The sequence below is a fragment of the Halichoerus grypus genome, chromosome 6 (assembly GCF_964656455.1).
Source record: "Halichoerus grypus chromosome 6, mHalGry1.hap1.1, whole genome shotgun sequence".
NCBI lineage: Eukaryota > Metazoa > Chordata > Mammalia > Carnivora > Phocidae > Halichoerus > Halichoerus grypus.
The window spans coordinates 85,297,589-85,316,505 of record NC_135717.1 but is presented as its reverse complement, the minus strand read 5'-3'; the positions used below and the strand labels follow the sequence as shown (position 1 = coordinate 85,316,505).

The following is an 18,917-nucleotide window of genomic DNA, read 5'->3' as shown; positions in this document are numbered from 1 at the left end:
CTGCATATCTATTCTATAATTTTATTGAGTTAGGAGTACTCCCTATGTACTTTCTGGGTATTTAACATTTCATTTGAGAAGCAAACTATGATTCAATGAACCTTCTTTTTTTTTCTTTAAGGTTTGAGATTATAATAGATTTTACTAGCCTAAGAAGCAGGGACTGTGTGACCATCCTCAATGGAAAGGCTTTCTCAAAGGACTGCAAAGAGTTGAGGCGGTGTGCATGCGAAAGAAAGGCGGCCATGGTGAAGCCCGAGAGCCTCCATTAGCTTCCCTGAGCCATTATATGGAGGTAATGGACTCTCCCACCATAACTGCAATGTCAAGCTCCCCTCAGGGAGACTGAAGATCAGAACAGAAGTCAGTCTCTTTATGTGCAGCTGTAAGAGTTTGGTTTCAGTTCCTATTTTTCCCCATGTGATCCATATTTATACAACAATTCAGCATAAAGGTTGAGCCAAGCAAAGTCAATGCAAAGGATATTTGAGACATTGGAACATGGAAAAAAAAGTTAGGAAAAGCAATTTTTCTGACTGGTGCAAGAAGGATTTTCATGCTTCCTGTTCAGGATCCCCAGCACTCCTGAGCTTGGGTTCATGCATATATTTACCAGTCACAAAGAAATCCCATGTGCCAACAACCAGTCTCAGAATCTCATAAAGTTGTAATCCACCTTCTTGACTTAGAGATCACTTCTAGTGTTCTTCCTTCTCAGCATCTAGTATCATCCCCCTGTTTCCACGTCTTCCTTCATATTTGGAGAAGTGAGAAACTTACTGAAGTAGAGGAAATAAATGTGTGTAACATTCTTTGCCCCAAAGGCCAAGTAGTCTGTGAGAAATTAGCAATCATTTCCTATACTGTGCTCCTAAATACATAATTAATTCTTTCTGTTTGCTTCACTCCATATTTTTCCCTTCCTAGTCTTTCAATAAAGCCCCTATCTGCCATGTCAATGGGCTGCTTTCCACTGGGATAATTCTCTTAGTTAGAATCTTAACTTCTTACGAACGTACCTCCCCATATCCATTGAGAACTCCAACAATTGGGACACCTGGGTGGCTCAGTCAGTTCTTGATTTCAGCTCAGGTCATGATCTGAGGGTCCTGGAATCGAGCCCTGCTTCAGGCTCTGTGCTGAGTGGAACCTGCTTAAGATTTTTTGTCTCCCTCTCCCTTTGCCCCTCCCCACTCATGATCTCTCTCTCTAAAACAAACAAACAAACAAACAAACAAACAAAAAACTCCAATGATTGTGTCCTTTCCCTAGGAATTTCTTCCAGGAAAGAAATATTCTCAGCTCAGTTCCATATCCAAATTACTGTCCCTGATGCTCCCTTCAGCAATAGTGAAGACCAGAGCAAAAGTCAATCTCTTTATGTGGGTCTATAATAGTTTGGTTTCAGCTCCTATTTTCTTCCATTTGATCCATGTTTATACCTTTCAGGTACTGAAGATTTAATAATAATAAATGTAAATAATGTGAAATGTGTGTGATGGAGAATAGATTTGTGATTTGGGGACAATTTCAGTGTGGAGATGCTCTTCAAAAGTGATAGCAATCTGTGTTCTGGTTGTTTGTGCCTTACAGAGAGTTTGTAGGGACTCTACAAGAGTACTGATTATTTGATTATTTGAGGGATAAGTCTTTGAGAAACATGCTGTCTTCAAGAAGATGATTTTAATACTCTCCTGAGATGAAATCCTTTGAGGCAAGTTTGTCATTAACACATAGCTAAAGATGAGTAAATACAATCTTAATAGGGTGAGTTATCCAATAAGGTCATAGAAAGTGGAAGAGAAACTGTGAACATCTGCACACATCACTGGCTTCTTGTGTAGGCACCCCCTTTCTCAGGATGCCAAGATGCACAATAGTAACGGGTCACTGCAAATAACACCATCACAACCAGTGACTTTGTTGATTTGTAGAGAAATCAGTTTTAGGTGTTTAATGCTCATGAGGATAATCTATTATCTTTATTTTTCAGCAGTGAAAACTAGGCTGCTTCAGTTTTATTTTCAGTAAACATCTATTGTGTAGTGAAATGACATTAAATTAGCAAACATATGATAAAGAGAACATTTCTGTATTCATTTTCATAAGACTGTGTTACTTAGCAATCACTGCTTGTGGATTTCTTCCTTATGAATTTTCCTTTCAATTTTCTGTTGATTATGAAATTTCTTCAGTGTTGAACAAATTTTGTGTTCCATTTAGTGTGTCATGCAAAAAGACTGTATTTGTGGTCAGAAAATTAGAGTTTTAGACCTTGTATTCTGATCTATTATTGGGTGAATCACTTTACTTCACTAAGCTTATTTCATTAAGTATAAAGTGCAGATGTTTATAATTTTCTCATGGTGCTGTTAGCTGAAATGAAGTAAATGTGAAATTAGTTTTATAATCCAAATTGTAATATAAAATGTAAAAGATATTAAAAATATGTAAAAAAAAAAAAGAATTAGTAATTTCTTTTTTTTTTTTAAATAAGGGAGCACACACAAGCATAAACAACCCTTTTTGGAGAACTGTATTCTTTAGTAAATTGTGGAGAGGCACTTTGGAAAGCTGTGGATATTACCAAATATTTTCTATGATCAGTGCAGATATTTAATGGATGCAAGTTAATATAATAAGCATGTAACAAGAAATGTGGATGAGGACTTCAGCTAAGCAGTTAAGTGTAATTTAAGTCTTGTTACTACAGAAAGAAAATGTGGTTAACCTAAGGAAAGTCGAATGACTTTGTGGACTAAGTTGTAAATAGGGACATGACACACATTGTGTTGACCCCTGGAATCCTACATAACTGCGGTCTAGTGCAGGGTTGGATGACAAGTGTCTCTTTAAATGCCATTGCTTTAAAGAGTCTAGCTGCCTGGGCAGTGGGTGTTGAATAGCATTTGAAGTGTTCCCTTCAAATCTGCAACCTGAGGAAAGTGTCACTTTAGATAGTGAGGAGGGAAAAAAATAACATTTCTTTGACATTTTTCTCTTCTCGACCTTATTTCTCTCCATCTCTGCCCTCAATCCCATCACCTGTATAACAAAACTCACAACAATAATCCCAATATGAGCAAATATTTCAAAGAAGAGTAGTATGGTATAACATTTTCTCCACAAACTTTTTTAAAATTTAAGAATAGGAAATAATCATGACATAATTTGCTGAGAACATTTTTCCATGGAGAAACAGAGAGAGCATTGGCCCGTGAATTTTTTTGGCTTGAGAACTTTTTTCTTCCAGGCTCTTGTGTGTTTAGGTCATTCCGAAGAAATTTCAGGAAAAGTCAAATGAGGAACATAGTCTTTCCTGGTAGATCTGAGTTCCCTAGGGTACACAATGAGCTATTTCTTTTCCTGAGGATATTGAACCAGCTCTTAAAAGTTATCAACAGGAAACAGGTCATGAGTCCTGCAATAGCAGGAAGAGTGAGAAGTATAAGGGGAGCTTTTACTTTGGGGACAGAAGCAATTATGAAATAAGTAGAAAAGTCTAGTAGATTGCCTCAGTTTCAGCGTTAATATTTGGGAGGTCAAATACTTTGTAAAGGGATTCTTGTCATTTATGAAGAGTACAAAAAAACCCCATCATAATCTGATTTAAAGTGTACATAACTTTTTTTGCAAGGTTCATTGGATGAACAGATTTTTAGGATCTAATAATATTATTCTATCAATATTACTATTCTAATGTTTTTCTTTTTTACACACTTCATACACTTTACCCATGGCATATAACAAAGCTTCTTTACATTTGTAGGACAGAGTTTTCTGTTTCCTTTCCCCCTCCCGCCTTTTTAAATCTAACTTGGATTTCAATGAAATGGATCAAAGATATACCATTTATTATTGGTGAGACCGAGATCTAAAACTTGTTAACCCAGTGCCAAGGCCCAATCTCTCACCAGTGCCTGGAAAAAGATCTTGATATTTTGGACCAAAAGCAACCTGTAGGAAAAAATCTTCCACCCATAATATCTATGTGAAAAGCAGTATTGCCACTGAAGAAATTTGCCAGCTGGGCTGTCGATAAGATTCTGACTTGCAAAGACTGTATCACATATTGATGGGATGACATCAGCCGAAGGATGTTTGCCTTTGGCTTCATTGTACTTTTTATTAAGAGTTATTAAATGCTTCCTATCCTTTCTCTAAACATAGTCCCATGACAATGCTCTGAAGAATCTTGAAGACAAACGTCTTTACTACTAAAAATTGTTATTGTTTCTCCTCCATTCCAAGTTATTCTATTCAGCTTCCAGCTGTCAGCTGTGAAAACCAAACACAGGATTCAACTTATACTCTGTTTTCCGTGCTATTTTCTTTCTCTAGGTTCAGCAGAAAATTAGAAAAATCCCTTTTACTGAAAGGCCCACCATTTAAACTCCAGGTCAAGGGTAAATTAAAAAAAAAAAAAAAAAAAAAAAACATGAAAACATGTCCTTCCCATCCTTAAAGGACCTACTCCTTCAGAGGTCACCTTTTATAATAGACTTCTAGGTTCATTTAAATAATTTCCACTGCCTCAGTGAATTGGGTTTTATTTTACTTTTGAAATAAAGTAAGTGGATGGGCCGCCAGGGTGGCTTAGTCATTGAGCATCTGCCTTCGGCTCAGGTCATGATCCCAGGGTCCTGGGATCGAGCCCCACATCGGGCTCCCTGCTCAGCGGGAAGCCTGCTTCTCCCTCTCCCATTCCCCCTGCTTGTGTTCCCTCTCTCGCTGTCTCTCTCTCTGTCAAATAAATAAATAAAATCTTAAAAAAAAAAGTAAGTGGTGTCTTTATTATAAAGAAAGATGAGACTCCAATGTAGCTCAAATACTCCTTGTGAAAAATGAAAGATTAAATAAAATTATATTGAATTTAACAGGTATTTGATGAAAATTTACTGTGTAGTAAGGTATTCTAAGGATGGTAAGTGGTAAAAAAGTAATATAATAATGATTAGTGAATTTTTCCTTCCTATAGATCATAAGATACTTTCATATCTCCTGTCTTTTGGGAACAAGCTAATCTATGTCCAAGGAGCCTCCAGACCTAAGATACAAATTGTCTATAGATTTATTTGAGGATATTCATTAACTTTAAAACAGATATTCTGTCTAGACAGTTGTTGACATTTTATATATAAACTTCATCTTCTCAATATTCCTGTAACATGAGCAGGAAAAAAGGTCATTTTTATCTGGTCTACATCTCTAGATGCCTAGAGCTGACTGGTGATTTACTCCAGATAACAGTAGTGAGCACTGATACAGTGTCAAACTCTAAGAAAGGCACTATTCTTAGCAATTAACATATACATACTTCAATCTTCAAATATTATTTTGAAATAAATTCTATTATTATTTTACAATGAAGAAATTGAGGCACAGAGAGATGCAGTTGAAAGTGCTGGAGTGTTACTTCTCTAAAAAAGACATCCAGATGGCAACAGACACATGAAAAGATATTCAACATCAGGGGCGCCTGGGTATCTCAGTTGGTTAAGCGGCTGCCTTCTGCTCAGGTCATGATCCTGGGGTCCTGGGATCGAGCCCCATGTCCAGCTCCCTGTTCAGTGGAGAGCCTGCTTCTCCATCTCCCTCTGCCTGCCACTCTGCCTACTTGTGCTCTCTCTCTCTCTGTCAAATAAATAAATAAAATCTTAAAAAAAAAAAAAGATATTCAACATCACTCATCATCAGGGAAATGCAAACCAAACCCCAATGAGATATCACTTCACACCTGTCAGAATGGCTAAAATCAAAAACTCAAGAAACAACAAGCATTATGAGGATGTGGAGAAAAAGGAACCCTTGTGTGCTGTTGGTGGGAATGCACACTGGCTCAGCCTCTGTGAACAGGATGGAGTTTCCTCAGAAAGTTAAAAATGGAATTAACCTAAGATCCAGTAATCACACTACTGGGTATTTACCCACCAAATACTAAAAACACTAATTCAAAGGGATACATGCACCCCTATTTACTGCAGCATTATTTATTATAGCCAAGATACTGAAGCAGCCCAAGTGTCCATCAATGATGAATGGATGAAGAGGTGATAGACACACACACACACAAGCACGCAATGAAATATTATTCAGCCATAAAAGAGAATGAAATCTTGCCATTTGCAATGACATGGATGGAGCTAAAGAGTATAATGCTAAGTGAAATAAGTCAGAGAAAGAAAAATACCATATGATCTCATTCGTATGTGGAATTTCAGGAAAAAAACAAATGAGCAAAGGAAAAAAACAAAAAGAGAGACAAGCCAAGAAACAGACTTAACTCTAGAGAACAAACTGATGGTTACCAGAGGGGAGGTGGGTGGGGGGATGGGTGAAATAGGTGATGGGGTTTAAGGAATACACTTGTCGTGATGAGCACTGGATGATGTATGGAAGTGTTGAATCACTATATTGTACACCTGAAACTAATATGATGCTGTATGTTAATTATGCTGAAATTAAAATTTAAAAAAATAGGAAAAAAAAAGTGCTGGAGTGTTAACCTTGAGAGTCCCAACCTGAGCCCTTTGATTTGTGAGTGGTGGGGACAGTCAGTGAGAAAAAGGAAGGAAGTTCACAGCTGTCCTTTACTGGACATTCATTGGTATTCGCAGCCTGACTATTACTTCTGCTTATATGAAGTGCTGGTAGTTCACGTGTCTAGTAGAATTCTGCAGTCCTAAAAGGGTATTGTCTTACCCACAGCAGATAGCTCCTGTCTTCCTTCTAATTTGAAAATCCATATCTCTGTCTGACCATCCTACTGGTTCGATAGCAGAAAATGCATAGAAAAATCTGGCAGGTAGAGACTTTAAAAGGCCACATTTATTTATTAATTTTTAAAAAATCAGTCAGCTAGAAATGCATCATCTCCCCCCAGTGGCTTATAGATTTTTGTGTGGAGTGTATAGTCACTCTAGATTAGAGAAAAAAAAAAAAACACAAAGAAATAATTTTTCTTCAGTTTGTTCTCAACCTTTCAGGATTTTGTCCTCTGTAGCTATAAATCGGTTTTATTCTTGGCAGTTTAAACAATGTCAAGTGAAGGTCTGGAAAGTATTGAAGAAAATTGCCCAGTGTAAATGTAGAGATAGGTTTTGAGTCCGGGTAGGTAGTTTCATAGCCCACACTTGGGTTTACTTCTGCACTTGCTCTTTGGAATTTTGTGGCAGGTTTTCCAATGTCCTGTTCAACATACTACCGTAATAGATCTCTTCTGGTACAATTTCTTTCAGATAGAGGATCTTAATGCATACTTCTCACAGATAAAATATTTCCAAATGCTGCAGTTAGCAGAAGAAAGGAACTTGTCCTTGAAATATCCACAGAGCTGGTCAGTTGATTGGAGTGTCTGTATTGGTGATCTGGAGAAGCAAATCAGTGAATCTGACATTAGGTATGGGGCTTACAGTGATGTTCTTGTGGGTAACTGATGAGAGGTAGGTAGCTTTTTGTTTTGTTTTGTTTTAATATCGTACCCTCCTGTGGCATCCCCCTCCTTCAGTAATAGCGGTGTTTTCTCTCAATAAAAATATGTTAACATAATATCAAAAACCTCATATTAAGGGAAATACATACGCAAAAATAGGCTCTAACTTAGGATCTCTTTCCTGACTCTTAATTTTCAAAATACTAAAACACCTAATCCTGTTCACCAATCTCCCTAGCTCTATCTAAAAAGCTTAATAGGGAAAAATAAATAAATAAAAATAAAAAGCTTAATAGGGAAATCTCTTAATAGTTACTACAATTTCTTTCCCTTAGCACTCGCTAGCCATTAAATAATACACAGGAAACATCTGTGATAATTATATTGTTCATTCAGATTCTCAAATTTTGATGTGAATTGTGTTAGAGTGTAATGGCAGGGGGCCGAGAAGTAGGAAGACTTGGAAGCCATGAAGCTACTCTGAAATTACCTCAGCTTTGATTCCAGTCAAAAACCTGCGAAATTATCATGCTGGCTATGTCTTCTGGAGAAAATCTGAGGTATAAAAGAAAATAAACTTTGGAATTCCCTCATGTTTCTACTTTTTCTTGTAACATTTCTCTCAGACACTTACAGGTCAGGGGAAGGAGAAGAGCCATCTTCCCAAAGCCAAGCTCTGCTGAGTCCATCCTGAGACAGCCCCACCCAGTAATCATAGCCTCTTTTGACCGTCCTCAGGCTGCCAGTGATAAAGTCCTAGAAGAAACAAGACCTGAACAGTGAACTGAGGGGAAAACAACAAACTGTCATGAAATATAAAGTGTAGCATTTTGCCTAGACAGACATTAATGGGAACTTGAGAGCTAGAGAACAAGACAGAGGGTTTTTAAAAGAAGTGATACATTTTATAGATTTTTTTATTGCCATATGATAGATGGGGTGTTGAGGACTATGGGGAAAATAGGCATCTGGTATTAAAATAATCTTAACAGACTCAGAATTTGACAGAGAATATATGTCAAAACAAGGTGTTATACTGAACCTTCATTATGAGGAAAAGTAAAAACATCCTTGACATCCTAGACCACATAGATCATTCTTTCCCAGCATACTCCAATAGTTTAGGAGTTTCCAGAGGCAACTTAACTGTAGGCATATTTTGTTAGAAAAAACATTATTGATTTTGTCACCAAATTTGCGCAGAAAAAATAGTGTAAACCTGTAATTGTTGTAAGTCCAAGTTGCCTTGGTTTACTGCATATCCTTAACATATCCTTAAATTGTTCTCTCATTATTTTTGGAAAAATTAACTTTAACTAATTATTGAGTATAACAAGCATACATTTTTAATAAGGTCAGAAATGTGTAACTGTGTATTCTACCTCACACATATTTATGGGTAAAAGATTTCAGGGAAACACTGTTTAAGATGTTTGTTAAGATGTTAGTAAAGCAGACTTAATGTCAATTAAACATTTCATTTAGCAAAGGCTTATTTTTATAGACCTTGCCATTTCATGACATCACTTCCCTTTTTATACTTCTGCTTTTTCTTTTAATTACAAAATTTTTATTGGTTGTTACACTTCCCAACAGCATTGAAAATAACAAATTTGAAGCATATACAAAATTATAATATATGTATATCTTGGAGTGAATTAACAAGTGACAAAATGGTATTTCCCTTATTCCCTCTCCTTTTTGATTAACAAAGGACATACAACTAACATATTCCCCTTGATTTCTGGATAGCTTCCTGTTTGTTTGTTTTTGTCCAATCAGAAGGAAAACAAACCTTGGTAATTCCTACATTGTCTCTTTTAAACCCTTATTATATACAATAAATATATTTTTGTTATAGAATATTAAGAAATTCTGTCGAATTAGAATCAGTCCTTGCTTTTAATGTGTATCAAGGTATTTTCAGAATGATATGAAACCATGAGAGGCTGTTTACCATTTCTTCTTTGCTGTCTATTTGTAGAAGATTAGAACCCTCCTTCAAACAGTCCTCTTTACTGGTGTGCCAAAATTTCCAGTTTTCAAAGACACGGTAACAACTTCCTCCATTCTGAATCCAGTCGTCTGGACAAGGGTTGCAGTTATGGGCTTTGAATAGAAACATTTCACTTTGTTAAAATTATTATAAAAATATTAGTAGCCCATCTCCTCAAAAGAAACCTTTGTCCCGTCCCCAGTGAAGCTAACCATTGTAACCAAATGGTTCAGATGCATTGGTCCTTACCACAGAAAGATTTCTACATTTCCAACTGCAATAGGTCTGTAAGAATTTAAGATAAAATTGATTTCAGAATATTTTTTCCCAAATTGTTCCTCTTCTATAACAACTGAGTTGATGATTCTATTTTTATAAATCTTTCCTCTCTTTAAGCTTACATCATGTATAGTCTTCATTGTTTACTTATTTTGTGTCTGTTAATCTTAATCGCCCAATTTAGTTGGAATATATGCTGGACCATTAGGCAAGCTGATAATAAGTTTCAAGTTGATGTGTAAATTCTGAGAGTTAAACATGAAAATGTTTCCTATAGAATGGACAGAACAAACAGTGCACTTTGACGGCTGATTTGAAAATATGTGGGTGAGGAAAATTGGAGAAAAACATAAATGACCAATAGGCTTATTTCAGGACTTGGATATAACTTAGAAGGAAGCCATATTGTTTAATCAGTTTTATGAAACCTGTCTTAAGAAAGAATGTATTCACAAAAGAATTGTGCTCAAGACTATAAGAGGGGGACCAAAACGCAAGAACTTGACCAAGTGTTTCTTGCACAGAGGGAAAGACTGAAATTTCCAGAACTCTACTTTCTAGAGAGAGGCCTTCTATTTAGGGTCACAAATAGTTCATTATCAGTGTCCAGGGCCTGGATGTTGAGTTATTTGAAGCTTTTCAATATCTTTTGTTTGGAATCTATGCTAATCTGTGTCTTGACTATTGTTACGGCAAGACTAAGCAGCTGAAATTTTGGAGGATATATTAAATTTGTAGGTCTCCAAAATGGATATTGCCATTGTTTCAAGGTTAATGGCTCAGAGGTGGGGCTAATTCATGCTTGCAAAAGCCTGTAATATTTAAAAACACTGTTGGGCACCCAGGGATTCTGTAAACATTTATTTGACTAAATTTCAACCAGAAGGTAGGTTTTTGACGTCTCTCATTGGTGATTATTTAAATGATATCCACTACAGGGACAATTAATGTGAATTAAGTAAACATAGAATACTTGGCAAACTATACTGCACGTAGAAATAAGGCTGTTTTAGGTTTAAGATTCTAGTGAGAGATGTAAAAGACAAAACTGAAGTAAAGGCATAGAATTTTTAAAAAGAGTTGAACCCTACATTGTTATAATTTTATGGTAAATATTCTGATTTTTTAAAAATGATTTTTCTGCTCAAAGAGATATCTAAATTTGAATCTAAAGCAGTGTTTAAACTAAGCATATTGAAGAATTTAGGACTATAATTAAAGATACACTTATAAATTTGAGTGATTGGCTAAAACATAAAATGCTGCTTTAAAAAAAAATCCGATCTGCTACTCCTACACATTTCCCTTTGAAATTTGAGTGTATGTTTTTTAAATCTGCATTATATATACTGAAATATATAAATATATAAAAAACATTGAACTGGAGTGTGGATCAAAATTATGTCCCTCCCAATTTTAAAATTCTGTCTGCAATTTTGCAGACAGTAAAATGAGTGCTACTGTTTCCTGCATTTGTATCTGTACAGTGGAAACTGATTTTATATCAATTACCTGAATTGAAAGAGTTTTGTATCAAGGTTTGGCAATATTTCATCTGAAGGTTACGGTTTCTCTTCCATTGTGTGAAATTCAACAGTGCTCTGTCCTGATGGATGAGTTTTTCTTGCTGCTTCATTGCAATAGTGGATACCTGGAACACTTCAAACAATAAATAACAATCATTCTTAACTAAAAATACTGACAAATTAGAACAAAGCAATTCTTCCATACAGACTAAGGACAACTACAAATTACTGGTTATTTTTGTGACTTTAATTTGCATCAAAGTTTTGTTTAAAATTTACACTGTTCAAGAATCAAAAACTTTGGGGCACCTGGGTGGCTCAGTCGGTTAAGCATCTGCCTTGGGCTCAGGTTGTGATCATGGGGACCTGGGATCCAGCCCTGTGGCTGGCTCCCTGCAGGGAGCCTGCTGCTCCTTCTCCCTCAGCCCCTCCTCCCTGCTTGTGCTCTCTTTCTCTCTCTCTCTCTCAAATAAATAAATAAAATCTTAAAAAAAAATTTTTTAATTAAAAAAAATCAAAAACTTCAAAGGATACAGAGCAAAAACCCCTTTGCCACCTGGAGGCACCCAACTTCACTCCCCTAGAGCGTCAGTTTACGAATTTCTTTTTTATTCTTCCACATATATTTTGAATTTTACAAGTAAATGAATATAAAATGCCCCCTCTTTATACAAACAGTAACGATCTATTTATATGGTTTTTAATATTTTCATATTTCATATTTTACCACTTAAAATATATTTTGGACAAAATTCCATGTCAGTGTATAAAGAACTTTCTCGTTCTTTCATTATAACTGTATCAGATTCCATTGTATGCATATATCATGATTTATGTTAGTCATTCCCTACTGACTTTCAGACTATTTGTAATCTTTTGGTATTCCAGAAATAAATACTGTAATAAAGAACCTTAGTCAGACGTAATTTCACACATATGCAAGTATATTTTTAAGAAAAGTTGCTAGGTCAAAGTTTATGTGCATTTAAATTGTATTAGATATTTCCAAATTACCCTCCACGTAAGCTGTTGCAAATGGCATTTCAATATCATTTGAATTTGCATTTCCCTTTTTATGCATGGTGTTGAAACTTTTTCTCATATATATAAATGTCTGTTGCATTTCCTTTTCTATGAAGTGTATAATTATATATAAGATATAATTATATATTATAATTTTTTTCATTGGGTTTCTGGTCTTTTCGTTATTGTTTTATATGAGGTCCTTATTGTGCTGTGGGAATGCATTCAAACAGGCCTGGGCTCAGCCTGAACAGTATTTCTAAAGTTCCTGCCTGGCACTGACCTCTGGACAAGGGATGAGACATACTGACTAATAGTGTAGCTTTGTAATCATCAGTCTGAGGATTTTTTGGTCAGATGATACTAGCTTGTCAGCATTGTTTACTGATGCCATGTGACTGATGATTTGCCCCTGGTTACAATGAGATCCTGAGCAGGCTCTGCTGTCGAAGCTGGTTACCTGGAAGAAATATGCCTATGTGGGGACACCTGGGTGTCCACCTGGGTGGCTCAGTGGGTTAAGTGTCTGCCTTCGGCTCAGGTCACAATCCCGGGGTCCTGGAATCAAGTCTCACATTGGGCTCCTTGCTCAGTGGAGAGTCTGCCTCTCCCTCTGCCTGCCTGTCATTCCCCCCTGCTTGTGCTCTCTCTCTCTCTTTCTCTCTCTGACAAATAAATAAATAAAATCTTAAAAAAAAAAAAAGAAAGAAAGAAAGAAAGAAATATCCTATGTGGTCAGCATAATATAAAAATTACCAAGCAAGACTCCATTTTGGGCTCCCTGCTACCGAAGTGTTTTGTGGACATACACATCAGTGGTTCCTGACTCAAAAGAGAAATTTTGTCCTGAGGAGATAGTTACAGAGAAAGGACAAAGTACTTGTCTGTACCTGGCCTCTCCAGACCATATCCTGACTTTAATGCAGCTCTTAAACTGCATCCTTTTCTTGTAATAAACTATGGAGTTGTAAGCATTGTCATTTCAGGTCCTGTGAATCTGCTTTAGCAACCAATCCTGTTTAACTGATCGTGTTAGTGCACTTGCATTTGGGTAAACTTAGCTTGTGTGTGATATGAGCCACGAGTTTCCCAATGTGTCTTTTGACTTTGCTTGTGCTAGTTCACCCCACATACATCAGATGCTTTTTGAGTCTTTTTGAGCAAAAATCTTACACCTGAGATCATACTTTTTACAAGCATATTTCACTTTCATATTTTGATGTAGCTGGAATTTATTTATTTTTTATTTTTTTAATTATGTTATGTTAATCACCATACATTACAGCATTAGTTTTTGATGTAGTGTTCCATGATTCGTTGTTTGCATATAACACCCAGGGCTCCATGCAGAACGTGCCCTCTTTAATACCCATCAGTTTGTTAAGCTGGAATTTATTTTTTTGGAACTTATGTGGTATGACTTCCAAATTTTTCCCCTAGATGGCGACATTGTGGTCTCATATCATTTACTGAATAACCCCCTCCTCATCCTCTTTTAATTGCCATCTTTAGCTTACTGTAATTTCCAATAAACTACTTTGATGTATTTCTAATGTTTTAATGATATTCAATCCACCTGCTTATCTATTCTTAGGTCAGTACCACACTGCCTTCATTATTTTAGATTTATAATTTATTTCAATATTCGGCAGGGCCAGTCCTCCCATTTTCATATTATTTTTATATTTTTTTGTAGTTCTTTCCTTATAAGTCTGACTAGCTTTTTAAGTCAGTTCTTTTTTTTAAGATTTTTTTTAAAACTTAATTTTTTTGACAAGCAGAGGGAGAGGGAGAAGCAGGCTCCCCATTGAGCAGGGAGCCTGATGCAGGGCTCCATCCCAGGACCTCAGGATCATGACCTGAGTGGAAAGCAGATGCTTAACCGACTGAGCCACCTAGGTGCCCCAAGTCAGTTCTTTTTAAAAATCATTCTGTAAAGTCTCTATTCCTATTTTATTAAATATTTTTCTTAACAAGGATATTGATTTTCTTTATGCTGATTGTTTTTTTATAGAATTCCTTGAACCTATGGCTTAATGTTTTTAATCCATTTTGGAAAATATTCATCCAGTAAGTCTTAAAATAATATTACTTTTGTCTAACTCTCTCTGTCTTCTACTTTTGGGTCTACTATTACAAATATACTAATCTTTTTCAATATGCTCTACGACTCTCACCCTCTTTTCTATATTTTGCTCAAGAGCTATGGACAATGGATGGTTATGCCTTACCCATCTGTGGATGGCTCAAGTAATCCCGGCTGCTAGTGGCTTGGATTATGTTCCTTCTTCTTAGCAAAAGGTTGGATGTAACCAGAGTGGAAGTAAGACAGTGATGTTATTTATTTTATTCTATCTATAATCTGGCATGTTTGGAGATTTCCTTTTCCAAAATTTTGAATTTTGCCGAACTTTTTCTAGATTAACTATATTCTTGAGGTTATTGCTGTTTTGTTTATTATGATCTGAAAAGGTTGTACTACATAAAACTGTAATAAAACTGTAGAAAGGGAAATGAGACTTCTCTTTAGTTTCTCCTTATATGGGAGCAATGTACTGTACCTTTACTGGTGTTGGGCTTGTAATCAATTTGCAACAAGTGAAGAATATAGATTAAACAATATATTTACTTAGGGGAATGTAAGACAAATGTTTTTAAAGCCCCCAAAATAAAAGTGTTTATTATATGATGTTATATGATATATCTAATTGATGAATTAAGAAAATGAAAAAGACGGGGTGCCTGGGTGACTCAGTCGTTAAGCATCTGCCTTCAGCTCAGGTCATGATCCCAGAGTCCTGGGATCGAGCCCCGCATCAGGCTCCCTGATCAGTGGGAAGCCTGCTTCTCCCTCTCCCACTCCCCCTGCTTGTGTTCCCTCTCTCGCTGTGTCTCTCTCTGTCAAATAAATAAAATCTTAAAAAAAAAAAAAAAAATGAAAAGGACTAGTAAAAACAAATGGAAAAATCTGATTTTTTAGAAAATATTTTGCACTATAGAGTTTTTAAAATAGAAAGTAATTAGCATAAGTCATCTGGTAGGAAAAAACAGAAAATACAAAATAGTTGGAAGAAAGCAAGAAATTACTTCTTACATTTAAACTACCATTCAAATAACAGTTGTTAACATTTAGTTTATATCTATTGAAACTTTTTTCCATATTTGTATGTAAAAAATACATCTATTTTACATATAATTTTTATAAAACTATATTTTTCCATAACTGACTTTTCAATCTGCTTACTTCATGGGAAAACATCGCATAACCATATCTCCGTGTTAGTAACAATAGTTCTAGAAGACTTCTTTAAATTACTGCAGTGCGTTCTTTTATATCAATGTAGCCTGATTAATTTTTATCAGTTATTTATTGTCAGATATCTATGGATTTACTTTTGATGGTATATAAGAATAATTTGTAATTAACCCATTCATTACTTTGATATCATATTTTAAACAAGATATAGATTTCATTCATTACTCTTTGTCAGAAACATGTCTGTGTTTTTACTATGTATATTAAATTATATACATCATATGTGGTTATATATGTAATTTAAATATTAGTATTGACCTTTCTCTTACATTGAAAATTTTCATGGAGAAAACATTTAACGTTTTTTGTTGAAATGGAATGATGATTAAGATGCATAATTATTAAAAATTAAAAATTAAATAAGATTTTTATAACTCAAAATCTACTGGCTATAACATAATCTATAACTAGCAAGGACAAGCAGTTAGTTAGGAAATTTGAAGTGAACAAACTGCTTCTTGTTTAACACAACTCTTTTGTTTCTGTAACTGGCTTTACTTAATAAAAGCCCTAAGAGGGCGCCTGGGTGGCTCAGTCGGTTAATCGACTGCCTGGCTCAGGTCATGATCCTGGAGTCCCTGGATCGAGTCCCGCATCGGGCTCCCTGCTTAGCAGGGAGTCTGCTTCTCCCTCTGACCCTCCCCCCTCTCATACTCTATCTCATTCTCTCTCTCAAATAAATAAATAAAATCTAAAAAAAATAAAAAATAAAAAAAAATAAAAGCCCTAAGAATGTTTTGAGAATGTATAAGATGACCTTGGCAAATGACAGGATTGGTAGCAAAAAAATGAAAGTCACTATACTTGAACAAAAACCAAATGGTAAAAATATTTTACATTTGTGTAGTAATATTTAAAAGTTTTAAAAGTATTTATAACTATTAACACAAAACAAAAGAAAGCCAAAACTTTTATTTGTAAGCATTTTCCAGAAATTACTGGAAGTTTTAAATACTTTATTTTCTGGCTGGCTTTCTTTTATTCTCATCAGAATATTTTCTTCCCCAATTTTTGTTTTGGGAGTTAAAAAAAATTGTTTAATACATACTACATCCACGGAATTACAACATTAAAAAAATAAATAAATAAACACTGACATTGTCACCACCTATCCCCCTCTCCTGACCCCATTTTTAGTTACTTCTTATATATCCTTCCAGTGTCACTTGGCATATGAAGAAAATATCCGTTCTCAATCAAATTGTGGGGTAGTGTATACATTACTTTAAAAGTTGCTTTTTCACTTGAGGATGTATCATGAAGACATTTACATATCAGTCCATAGAGAGCAGCTGCTCTTACTGCTGTTGCTTCTCCCCCTCCCCCTTTCCTTACCCTTTCTTTCCCTCCCTCCCCTCTTCCCCTCCTCCCTCCCCTCACCCTCCTCTTCCTTCTTCTCTACTTCTTCTTCCTCCTGCCCTTCCTTCTCCTTTTTCTTTTCCTCCTTCTGTTTCTCCTTCTCTTTCTCTTCCTTGTTTCATGGTATTCCATGATGTGGATATACTATTGTTAATTTAAATGACCCCTTAATGAAAGACATTTGAGTTTTTCCAATCTTTTTTTTTTTTTACCCCATTGCTATACATGCAAGTTCATCTATAGAAAAAGTTTCCAAAAGTGGGATTTGTGGGTCAAAGTTAATTAGTACAATTTAAAATGACCTAGAGTTTGTTAGGAACATGATAATTCATCTAAACAGATTTCATGAACTACAGAGAGAGAAAGACAAAAGTAAATATATATTGGACAGCAACTTTTTTGAGGACATGGAAAAAATGTAGAGTATGCTTTTATGAACATCCTTAGTATGTACTATGTGCTTTTTGGCTATGTAATAATTGGTGATTGGAGACTACAGGTTCATTTTTATATATAGACAAATTCTATATCCCAATCACTTAATGATATTGCTTTACGTATTGCATCTTCAGTTAATCTTGTTTTTAATTGAAAGTGTTCTTTATACTTCATTTGTTTTATCTTCTTACCCCAGGTAGTTCATATTTATAAAGCAGCATTGAAATTTATCATATAGGTGCGATATTTAAACCATATCTTTTGATATTTGCAATGCCAGTTAAATATGAATTCTTGTACTGTCATTAGAATGGAGCCCAGCAATATTCCGTTCAAAGTGCCTAGGTTTTAGAGAAGAAACTGAATTATTAGTTGTTAATTGACTTATCTGTTAGTTCTCTTTCAACTACGCAATCTATTTCCAGTTTGTCCGTTTGATAAATAGATATTTAAATGTGACTTTCTTAAAAAAATGGACTTGCATTTGGTTTAAATAATGCGTTTTTATATGAAGCACAGAGGGAGTATAGGGTGAGATAAGGAAAGCTTTCTGGAAGTGCTAACATTTGCTGTGAGCAGTGAAATTTCTTTTCAGATGATAGACAAGGTAAAAATTATTTATTGAGCTTCTAGTAATTCTTAAAACAATTTTCTTTTTTTTTAACACTTTTTTTAAAAAAGATTTTATTTATTTATTTGACAGAGAGACACACAGCGAGAGAGGGAACACAAGCAGGGGGAGTGGGAGAGGGAGAAGCAGGCTTCCCCCTGAGCAGGGAGCCCAATGCGGGGCTCGATCCCAGGACCCTGGGATCATGACCTGAGCCACTTAATGACTGAGCCACCCAGGCGCCCCTTAATCACTTTTTTTTTAAAGATTTTATTTATTTATTTGAGAGAGAGAGAGACAGAAATAGTGAGAGAGAGCACGAGGAGGGAAGAGAGGGAGAAGCAGACTCCCCACTGAGCTGGGAGCCCGATTCAGGACTTATCCCAGGACCCTGGGGTCATGACCTGAGCCAAAAGCAGACGCTCAACTGACTGAGCCACTCACCCGCCGCTTAAAACAATTTTCTAAGAACTATCAGGAAAATAAGCTCATAGCTAACATGAACAAGATTAAGTTTCTTGTACTTTGTGGAAGCAAATCTGATCTCTTCCTCATTGTAGAACTCATAATTCTCCCTCACCAGCTAAAGTCTCCTACATAAAGAAATGATTTGCTAGGGCATACGAAAGGGAAGAATTATCTGGACAATAACCTTTATCTCTGTCTTTCTAAGCATATTTCTTAGTATTAGCATGAGTGATAATGCAGGTTATTAGTTTTTTGTTTGTTTTTTGGAATCGCAGCCCAGTAATTATATTTTATAAAAATTTCACTTGCCAGATATGAAAACAGGTCTTAAATTTAGACTAAAGGAAATAAAGAAATGTGATTAAAGGGACACCTGGGTGGCTCAGTCACTTAAGTGTCTGCCTGGACTCAGGTCATGATCTCAGGGTCCTGGGATGGAGTCCCGCATCGGGCTCACTGCTCAGTGGGGA

The 18,917-nt window shown here is 35.7% G+C and overlaps 2 protein-coding genes across 3 annotated transcripts in view; one reads left to right on the top strand and one right to left on the bottom strand.

The window, feature by feature from the left end:
* Nucleotides 1-4,437, top strand: part of CLEC1A (C-type lectin domain family 1 member A) — a 43,002-nt gene extending 38,565 nt beyond the window's left edge. For both annotated transcript variants that reach the window (XM_036066438.2, XM_036066441.2), the window contains exon 7: nt 122-4,437. In XM_036066438.2, the coding sequence (XP_035922331.1) occupies nt 122-272 (151 nt within the window). In that variant the 3' untranslated portion in view covers nt 273-4,437. The remainder of the gene's footprint in view (nt 1-121) is intronic.
* A 2,369-nt stretch (nt 4,438-6,806) lies between these two features.
* Nucleotides 6,807-11,362, bottom strand: CLEC9A (C-type lectin domain containing 9A). The gene is made up of 4 exons (XM_078074093.1): nt 11,220-11,362; nt 9,390-9,541; nt 8,067-8,188; nt 6,807-7,367 (listed from the first exon to the last, which is right to left on the bottom strand). Exons 1-4 carry the CDS (start codon nt 11,341-11,343, stop codon nt 7,235-7,237), a joined length of 531 nt encoding a protein of 176 aa, XP_077930219.1. The 5' UTR covers nt 11,344-11,362; the 3' UTR covers nt 6,807-7,234.
* Nucleotides 11,363-18,917: the final 7,555 nt, after the last annotated feature.